The 10665-nt window shown below is 32.2% G+C and overlaps 1 protein-coding gene across 1 annotated transcript; it reads right to left on the bottom strand.

The window, feature by feature from the left end:
• Positions 1 to 4446: 4446 nt before the first annotated feature.
• LOC115771138 (RNA-binding protein Musashi homolog Rbp6-like) lies at positions 4447 to 6506 on the bottom strand. Its single transcript, XM_030716709.1, has 4 exons — positions 6435 to 6506; positions 5870 to 6111; positions 5480 to 5565; positions 4447 to 4562 (listed from the first exon to the last, which is right to left on the bottom strand). Coding segments are annotated over exons 1-3 (279 nt in total). The 5' UTR covers positions 6436 to 6506; the 3' UTR covers positions 4447 to 4562; positions 5480 to 5529.
• Between the last annotated feature and the right edge of the window lie 4159 nt (positions 6507 to 10665).

Below are 10665 nucleotides of genomic sequence, written 5' to 3'. Positions count from 1 at the left end.
AAGTTGGTATTTTTTTTTTTCCATTTTTTACCATTTCTGGTTTTTGGTTTTGCGACTTACAACATAAAAAATTTACTAGCTGACTGTACTTTGGGCCAGCAAAGTTTAGCATATGTTTGTTTATTCAACTTTTGCTGCTTAGTTTTTCGCTTTTTTGTATTATTTCTAATTTACTTGGCATAGCTGCCTAGAAATGATTTTGAGAATTGTTTTATAGATCTTTGAGAGCTTTTTATCGCACTCTCCATGTCGATTAACGAGCGAGATTCTACATTGTGTGTGTGTGGTGTGTTTTCATTTTCTTTCTAGGACAGTCAAAAAATGTTTACAAGTAATTTACAATATGCATATATATATATATATTTGTTGTTGTTGCTGTTTGTGAGAGAGAGAAGCGTTAACTTCTCTTTCATTTCGTCCATGCAGCTCTTGCGCTTGCATTATTTAATCATATGTTAAATGTATATATATTTTTGTATATATATTTTAGTTGTATATATATTTATGTATATTTATATATTGGTGTATATTTAATGTAATTCATTTTTTTTTCTTCTTTTTTCATAATTTTATTTTTTTAATATTTTTTTTGTTGTTTTTTCTTGTCAAACTTGTTGTTTTGCTTCTGCTTGTTGTTCATGTTGTTGTTTTGAATTATTGCTTTTAGAACGTATCTTAAAAATATATCTATTCATATAATTATGTATATATAAGGGCGTGTGTGTGTGTGTGTGTGTATGCCTTATGCAAATATAACATGTTCTGCGCCTCAAGGATTTCCCAATTAAAATCCAAGCCCAGCGCCAGGATCTCAACTAACTTCGACTGTCGCTCTTGAGGAGCAGGCAGCTGGAATACGTGTACTTACAAATACGCAATTTACCTGTTTTTTGTTTTTGTTTTTGTTTTTTTTTTGGTATATTTATGCTTGTTTGTTTAGACTTAATTTTTAACAAATAGTTTAGTTAGCTTTAAAGTAACCATTGCCTTGACTCCCTTGCAGATGTATGCATGTATGTGCTTGACATACGTATGCATAAGTAAAATTTGTTTTTCTTGTTCTTCTTCTTGCAATCCTCAATGCACAATAATCTAGATACAGGATTGCCTCAAGCCGATTCGTATATATATATAGATATATATATTTTATATGAAATTTAGCAGCTTACTTTCGCCTATCTAAAAGTGTTTGTCTTTTAGCTTAAAGTTTTCTTTTACCTTATTTTCTGTTTCTTTGATTATTTATATAGGTATATATATATATATATATATAAATGTATATAATTTTGGTTTGTTAATTATGCGTTTACTTTAATCCTTGCGTCGTGCACCATGAATCAAAGTGTTTGAAATGTTTGCGAACTGATGTAAACAAAGTCGCCAAGTTGCACAAAATGCCTTTTAAGCAATTTGTGCTAACAATTTATCCTTGGCCAACTCGTTGTTCATTTAAATAGCTTTTTATGCTCTCTTGCGCATTTGTTGTCAACATTATAAACGCAATAATTTATAATACACTGCAACTATTTGTCGTTAATTGTAATTTGTATAGCTATGTTTTGTATGTTATGCATATCTCGTATTTGTTGTCAACATTATCTTCATCTTTTCTATATAAGTTTTTGGGTTTCTTTTTTTGGTCCGAGACTTGACGGGCAAAGTCCTGGAGAGCGTTGGTTTGACAATTTGGCAAAAAAGTTATGAAAGGAACATTTTCACTGCTGATGTATTATTTTGTTTCTATTTCAGCTGTCTTTTCTTTTGTTTATTACACTTTTAGTTTGGTTTGTTCAGTTGTGTGTGGGTGAGTGTGTGTGTGTGTGTGTGTGTGTATGAGTGTGTGTTTGTTGCCTAATGCATAAATCTCAGACAGACCAAAAACGTATCTTCATTTTGTTCTGTCAATTAAAGAACAATACATGTTTTCATATTAATTGTTGTTGGTTTTTGTTTCGCACTTGCTGTAACAAATGTGGCTTACTTAATTGTCAGATAGTTTTCATTTTGTTTTGTTCCAATAATTGAATACTCCATATAGTTGTATATAAATATATTTTTCTATTACGCTTCTCGAATTGCATTATCGCCGTACCGATAGTCCTCTCGTCCTGTTGTCCTGTCGTCCTGTCGTCCTGTCGTCCTGTCGTGGCACGCGGCGGCGCGACTAGAAAATTTAATTGCACATAACGTGGCCTGCTTTTCACATGCTTGTCCTTAAACAACTCAACATATTTACTTGCTTTTTACCCATTCTCTTCTGGCTTTTCTCTCTCTTGTCTTGCTTTTCTTTCCTTCTTTCCTTCTTTACTTGTTATACATACGTGTTTACATACATATTTTAGTTAATTGTTTAAACATTTGCAATTCAGCGTTTGTCTTTTTTTGTTTTTATAAATATTTTATTTACTTAAATATAATTATATGTTGCATGTATAATAGTTCATTGTTATATTTGCATATGCGCTTAGATTGTAATTTGTTTAAGTTTTTCTTTTGATTCATCAGTTGTATGTGTGTGTGTGTGTGTGTGTGTGTGTGTGTGTATGAGTTTGTCAAAATTGTTTCTTACATATCTTATGCATATATATATATATATATAGAGATTTGTTGCTGCCTTTTGCAAATAAATTGATTTATGCCTCGAGTTATGCGAAATTCACTCTCTCAATTTAGCATTCATCGACTTAATGAATGCTTTAACATATTTGTCTAACTAACCATATCCATTGTTTAATTAGCATATTTAATGCATTTGCTTTTCAATGTGAACACAAAAGAGTTGCATTTAGAAATAATACACAGAATTTTCAACACATTTAACAAATTTGGTTGAGCTACTTCATCAGCTCATTCAATACAGATTTTCATCTGTTTCTTTTTTTTGGTTTTTTTTTTGCTTTTCTTCTCATTTTCCTCGTTTTCTTTTTACATAAGTTTACGCTTTGCTTTTTGGCCAATAAACGATTCTTGTACTTTAAACTAAATTCATAATTATAAATTGCATCTAATTGTTAGCACAATTTTGCTTTTTGATTAACCATCGAGAACAAAAAAAAAAAAAAAATTAATAATAATTATAATAAACAATTATACTTTGTATTTATATAAGCTGCCCCGTTGGGAATATATGTATGTATATATATTTTCTCAGGCTGTGTTCGCGAAAAGCCCAACTTTATAACATTTGCAAACTTTATAATTTTCTATTAAACAAATCAATTGCAAGTTGTTTGTTGTTGTTTTATTTGCATTTTCATTTTCATTTTACTTTTGATTTGTGTACTTAGTTTGTATATATTGCAGTTTTCTTTATATATGTACGCGCGTGTGTGTGTGTGTGTATAATATATAATTAATATATATATATATATATATATATGTATATCGACTTTAACTTTAAAAGTTACAACTTATTTAAGAATAGTAATAATAATGATAATAATCATTTTTTACTTGTAATAATACGCAATTAAATAATAACATTTTTCGCTATTATTGCAACATTTTTCGTTTGCTTTTCAACTTTGTGTTTAATTTTATTTAATCATTACTCCTCACTTTTTTTTCGTATTAATTTATTTATATATTATTTTTGTGTATTTATATTTTTTGCTTTTTGGTTTCTCATTAGTTAAAAATGGTGACGCGGCCTCCGCTGGCGCATCCTCCAGGCTGGCCTTGTGGGTGTGACTGTGTGTGTGTGCAAAGGCCACGCCCACATGCCGCCTACTGCTGCCGCCTACTGCTGCTGCTGCTGCTGCACTTGACGCAGTTTCGTTTAATTTGCATTTTAAACGATTTTTGCTGCAAACGTTGCATCTTTTTGGGCGCTGCGGCTGCCGTGTTTGGTTATTTGATTATTTGGTAATATTCTTGTTGTTGTTGTAGTTATTGTTGTTATTGTTGTTCTTCTTGTTCTTGTTGTCATTAAATTAAAGTTAATTTTTTTTTGCTGCGCTTATAGTTCTTTTTTTTTGCTATAAATTTATATGCATGCAAGTGTGCATATATATATATGTATATGTATGTACGTACATGCATGTATGCATGCAGTACATATACGTTAATTAATTAATTATCATGTATGTGTGTGTGTGTGGGGATGTGTGTGTGTGTGTGTTTCTGGTTTATCGGGCTTATTGCTGTGTTTTGCTTGGCTCTGCTTAACAGATTTCATTTGCTTTGTGGAAATATATATTAACATACACAAGCATGTAAATATATTATATACACACATATATCTGTGTGTGTGTGCGTGTGTAAGTATACATTATATATACTTTAATTTATATATATGTATATATATATATATTTATTCTTTTAGTTATATTTGTTGCTGCGCTGTGTGTGGTTGCAGTTACTTTTCGTGTCTGTTGTCAATTGTTGTTGCTTTAGTTGTTGTGTTTGTTTTATTTGTTGTTGTTCTTGTAGCTGCTGTTGCTGTTGTTGTTGCTGTTGCTGTTGTTGTTGTTGTTGTTGTTGTTGTTGTTGTTGTCATTGCGGTTGTCGGCGCCACCTTTTTAATGGTATCCATTTGTAAATGCCGCAGGAATTAGTGGTCCCTGTAAATAAACGTTTCGTATGGCACAAAACAAATACACACACAAAAATTATTCAAATTAAATACATTCTCGAGAGCATCTAAATGCACACAGAGACATTTATGGTAATATACATATATATATAATATATAAAGTGAAAAGTATTCAGATAGAAAAACTATTTAATTTGATATTGATTTGAAAATGTTCAATTTTGTTTCCAACTATTAATGTTTGCCTTGTGGCTGAGATTTGATAAACACGTTGAGCGGAAGAAATAATTTGAATATGCAATCAAAATAGATTATATTATTTTCTACAAATTAGCTGCGTGTTTTTTTTTTCTTGATTAAATCATATTAAAAATGCAGCGCTTAAATAAACGAAATAGTATTAAGTTAAATGGACGCCAGTTCTTTATCAAAACTCGCCACAGGCTGCAATAATAAATGTGTGTGTGTGTGTGTGTGTGTGTGTGTATGATTTATGTATATGTGTGTGTGTAGTGGCAGCGCTTAAATTTAATATTTATATAATAGACATGTATATTGTTGAATTGTAAATAAATCATAATTGTTTTAATTGAAACGGCCTAGAAAACTGTGCTTGTGACGTGCATACATAATTTGTACTTGATTTAGATTTGGTTTTAGACTAGATTTTGTAATTGTTTTAATGTTTATTAAAAGATATATATATATAAATATTTTGATAAAATTGGATTGATTAATAATTGAAATTGTTATTGGAAAAAAACACGCTGTAGTTTTGTTGGTGTGCCTACCTTGTGCAACTGCGTTTGTTATATACTCTTATTACTTTTTACTTTTGTTTTGTTTTCTTTACTTATTTTTGTTCTTTTTGCTTTTCGTTTATTTATATATGTATATATGTATATATATATATATTTCGATTTACATATATATAATTGTATATACTTCTTGCATTTGTTTGTATTCTTGTTTTATATTTTGGGTTATCAGTCTTTTTATATATTAGCCATCGCAAAGTTCAACGAATAAATCTGTACGAAATGAAAGAGAAATACATAGTACAATATATATATAGAAGGTCAACGCAATAACTATGTAACTATATTATTTATTTTATTAAATATAACTTCTTGTTTATTTTTATTTTTTTTTTGGATTTGTTTAGTTTAATAATTTGTAACACTACATTTGCCTGCCAAGCTGTGTGCACAGAGCGCATTCAAGCAATGCTCAGTAACGGACCAGAACTGGGCCTAGATAACGCGCAGCGCCCCCAAAGTTAACACTACTTTCAGGGCCCGGCGGGGCCAGACCGGAGTGGCTCCACATACTTACCGGGCTGTAGTTCAATGGGGCACGGCTGACGGCTATGGGAAAGCCGGATGGCTGCGGACTGGTAGCCTGTACATAGCCCACATTATCGGCCCCGGCCGAGCTGTACATGTCAATGGTTGGTCCGGGCGAATTGGTAGAAGGAAAGCCCTGCCGTGTGGCCGTGGTGGCAGCCGCTGCATGTGGCGAGGCCGACGGACCGAAGCTGTGTGCGGCTGCAGCAGCCGCCTGATAGTTGTTCATCACTGCAAAATCAGAGGAAACAAGAACGGTTATGTTAGGCATAAAATAAACCTATTCGGAATTTAGTTAAATAAACAATACAATTCTTAAGCCCATTGATGTCTAAGTGTGTAAGCCTGTCGATATCAAGCTGAAATCTATCCATAAATCATTTAATAAAAGAAATTCAGAGTAGCACTAGACACTGCAACCGGGTAGCAAGAGACCTCGCTGGGAGGTGTGTAGTCAGGAGGCTCAAGAGAACATCCTTCAAATACCTCCTTCAAACTAGACACAGGAGACGCCCCAGAGCCCCCCCACTGCCTATGTGACGATGCAGCCTTACTCAAAGAAGACGCCTTTAACGTTTGTCCACGATAAAGCCTGAGGAACCAACCAGGCTTGGCGAAATACCACCTAAGTTAACTGTGTTGTAATAAAAATGTATGCTATTTTTGATTCAATACAATAAATAAATAAAACACAAAAAAAATAACGAATAAAACTGTCACATAATTTGATCGATTTTAATGTCTTTGTCTATATCAGTAAGCCGGGAGGGGTACAGCCATAATTTCGCTGAAACGTTTCTTGAAAACGGCGGAGTTATATCGAATTGGATCAACATACAACCGCACGGAGGATATGACTTTTAAAAACGACAGGATTTTCCACGAATCTCCGCGCTGCAGAACGGCGGAGTGATGTCGCATTCTATCGTAGTCAACCTATTTTGATGATTTTATTGAATATCTCGGCCAAATAATGTCCGATTTTGGAATGGCATACCATTTCTGACTCGTAAGGATCAATACTATCGATTGGCATTCAAAAATTGAAAATCTAAATTTTGACCCAAATCGACCAAAACAGCAAGGGGTTACATCACGTTTTTTGTCAAAATCGGGGTCGGTTCGAAAATCAGAACTTTTTTGATAGTTTTTTTTGAATATCTCGGGTAAATATCGTCAGATTTTGGAATGTTATACCTTTTTCAATTCGTACGGATCCCTACTTTCAATTTGCATTCAAACAAATCAAAAATCGAAGGCTTAAAAAAAGTTGTTGAACAAAAATCGATACGTTTGTAAAGTCAACCTTTTTTGATGATTTTATTGAATATCTCGGCCAAATAATGTCCGATTTTGGAATGATATACCATTTCTGACTCGTAAGGATCAATACTATCGATTGGCATTCAAAAATTGAAAATCTAAATTTTGACCCAAATCGACCAAAACAGCAAGGGGTTACATCACGTTTTTTGTCAAAATCGGGGTCGGTTCGAAAATCAGAACTTTTTTGATAGTTTTTTTTGAATATCTCGGGTAAATATCGTCAGATTTTGGAATGTTGCATTCAAACAAATCAAAAATCGATAGCTTAAAAAAAGTTGTTGAACAAAAATCGATACGTTTGTAAAGTCAACCTTTTTTGATGATTTTATTGAATATCTCGGCCATATAATGTCCGATTTTTGAATGATATACCTTTTTTGACTCGTAAGAATCAATACTATCGATTGGCATTCAAAAATTGAAAATCTAAATTTTGACCCAAATCGACCAAAACAGCAAGGGGTTACATCACGTTTTTTGTCAAAATCGAGGTCGGTTCGAAAATCAAAACTTTTTTGATAGTTTTTTTTGAATATCTCGGGTAAATATCGTCAGATTTTAGAATGTTATACCTTTTTCAATTCGTACGAATCCCTACTTTCAATTTGCATTCAAACAAATCAAAAATCGAAGGCTTAAAAAAAGTTGTTGAACAAAAATCGATACGTTTGTAAAGTCAACCTTTTTTGATGATTTTATTGAATATCTCGGCCAAATAATGTCCGATTTTTGAATGATATACCTTTTTTGACTCGTAAGAATCAATACTATCGATTGGCATTCAAAAATTGAAAATCTAAATTTTGACCCAAATCGACCAAAACAGCAAGGGGTTACATCACGTTTTTTGTCAAAATCGGGGTCGGTTCGAAAATCAGAACTTTTTTGATAGTTTTTTTTGAATATCTCGGGTAAATATCGTCTGATTTTAGAATGTTATACCTTTTTCAATTTGTACGGGTCCCTACTTTCAATTTGCATTCAAACAAATCAAAAATCGATGGCTTAAAAAAAAGTTGTTGAACAAAAAAGTCAACCTTTTTTGATGATTTTATTGAATATCTCGGCCAAATAATGTCCGATTTTGGAATGGTATACCATTTTTGACTCGTAAGAATCAATACTATCGATTGGCATTCAAAAATTGAAAATCTAAATTTTGACCCAAATCGACCAAAACAGCAAGGGGTTACATCACGTTTTTTGTCAAAATCGAGGTCGGTTCGAAAATCAAAACTTTTTTGATAGTTTTTTTTGAATATCTCGGGTAAATATCGTAAGATTTTAGAATGTTATACCTTTTTCAATTCGTACGAATCCCTACTTTCAATTTGCATTCAAACAAATCAAAAATCGATGGCTTAAAAAAAGTTGTTGAACAAAAATCGATACGTTTGTAAAGTCAACCTTTTTTGATGATTTTATTGAATATCTCGGCCAAATAATGTCCGATTTTTGAATGATATACCTTTTTTGACTCGTAAGAATCAATACTATCGATTGGCATTCAAAAATTGAAAATCTAAATTTTGACCCAAATCGACCAAAACAGCAAGGGGTTACATCACGTTTTTTGTCAAAATCGAGGTCGGTTCGAAAATCAAAACTTTTTTGATAGTTTTTTTTAATATCTCGGGTAAATATCGTCAGATTTTAGAATGTTATACCTTTTTCAATTTGTACGGATCCCTACTTTCAATTTGCATTCAAACAAATCAAAAATCGAAGGCTTAAAAAAAGTTGTTGAACAAAAATCGATACGTTTGTAAAGTCAACCTTTTTTGATGATTTTATTGAATATCTCGGCCAAATAATGTCCGATTTTGGAATGATATACCATTTCTGACTCGTAAGGATCAATACTATCGATTGGCATTCAAAAATTGAAAATCTAAATTTTGACCCAAATCGACCAAAACAGCAAGGGGTTACATCACGTTTTTTGTCAAAATCGGGGTCGGTTCGAAAATCAGAACTTTTTTGATAGTTTTTTTTTTAAAAACTCGGGTAAATATCGTCTGATTTTAGAATGTTATACCTTTTTCAATTTGTACGGATCCCTACTTTCAATTTGCATTCAAACAAATCAAAAATCGAAGGCTTAAAAAAAGTTGTTGAACAAAAATCGATACGTTTGTAAAGTCAACCTTTTTTGATGATTTTATTGAATATCTCGGCCAAATAATGTCCGATTTTGGAATGATATACCATTTCTGACTCGTAAGGATCAATACTATCGATTGGCATTCAAAAATTGAAAATCTAAATTTTGACCAAAATCGACCAAAACAGCAAGGGGTTACATCACGTTTTTTGTCAAAATCGGGGTCGGTTCGAAAATCAGAAGTTTTTTGATAGTTTTTTTTGAATATCTCGGGTAAATATCGTCAGATTTTAGAATGTTATGCCTTTTTCAATTCGTACGGATCCCTACTTTCAATTTACATTCAAACAAATTAAAAATTGATGTCTTAAAAAAAGTTGTTGAACAAAAATCGATACGTTTGTCAAGTCAACCTTTTTTGATGATTTTATTGAATATCTCGGCCAAATAATGTCCGATTTTGGAATGGTTTACCATTTCTGACTCGTAAGGATCAATACTATCGGTTGGCAGTCAAAAATTGAAAATCTAAATTTTGACCCAAATCGACCAAAACAGTCAAATTCGGGGTCGGTTCGAAAATCAGAACTTTTTTGATAGTTTTTTTTGAATATCTCGGGTAAATATCGTCAGATTTTAGAATGTTATGCCTTTTTCAATTCGTACGGATCCCTACTTTCAATTTGCATTCAAACAAATCAAAAATCGATGGCTTAAAAAAAGTTGTTGAACAAAAATCGATACGTTTGTAAAGTCAACCTTTTTTGATGATTTTATTGAATATCTCGGCCAAATAATGTCCGATTTTGGAATGATATACCATTTCTGACTCGTAAGAATCAATACTATCGATTGGCATTCAAAAATTGAAAATCTAAATTTTGACCCAAATCGACCAAAACAGCAAGGGGTTACATCACGTTTTTTGTCAAAATCGGGGTCGGTTCGAAAATCAGAACCTTTTTGATAGTTTTTTTTTAATATCTCGGGTAAATATCGTCAGATTTTAGAATGTTATGCCTTTTTCAATTCGCACGGATCCCTACTTTCAATTTACATTCAAACAAATTAAAAATCGATGTCTTAAAAAAAGTTGTTGAACAAAAATCGATACGTTTGTCAAGTCAACCTTTTTTGATGATTTTATTGAATATCTCGGCCAAATAATGTCCGATTTTGGAATGGTTTACCATTTCTGACTCGTAAGGATCAATACTATCGGTTGGCAGTCAAAAATTGAAAATCTAAATTTTGACCCAAATCGACCAAAACAGTCAAATTCGGGGTCGGTTCGAAAATCAGAACTTTTTTGATAGTTTTTTTTGAATATCTCGGGTAAATATCGTCAGATTTTA

This window comes from Drosophila novamexicana, unplaced genomic scaffold (assembly GCF_003285875.2).
Source record: "Drosophila novamexicana strain 15010-1031.04,08,12 unplaced genomic scaffold, DnovRS2.1 tig00000024-arrow-pilon, whole genome shotgun sequence".
Lineage (NCBI taxonomy): Eukaryota > Metazoa > Arthropoda > Insecta > Diptera > Drosophilidae > Drosophila > Drosophila novamexicana.
This window is presented reverse-complemented; position numbering and strand designations above follow the sequence as displayed.

Coding starts and splice junctions, on each gene's coding strand:
- LOC115771138 (XM_030716709.1), bottom strand. Junction 5,566..5,869: donor CCCCATTGAACTACAGCCCG/GTAAGTATGTGG, acceptor CATTTCGTACAG/ATTTATTCGTTGAACTTTGC.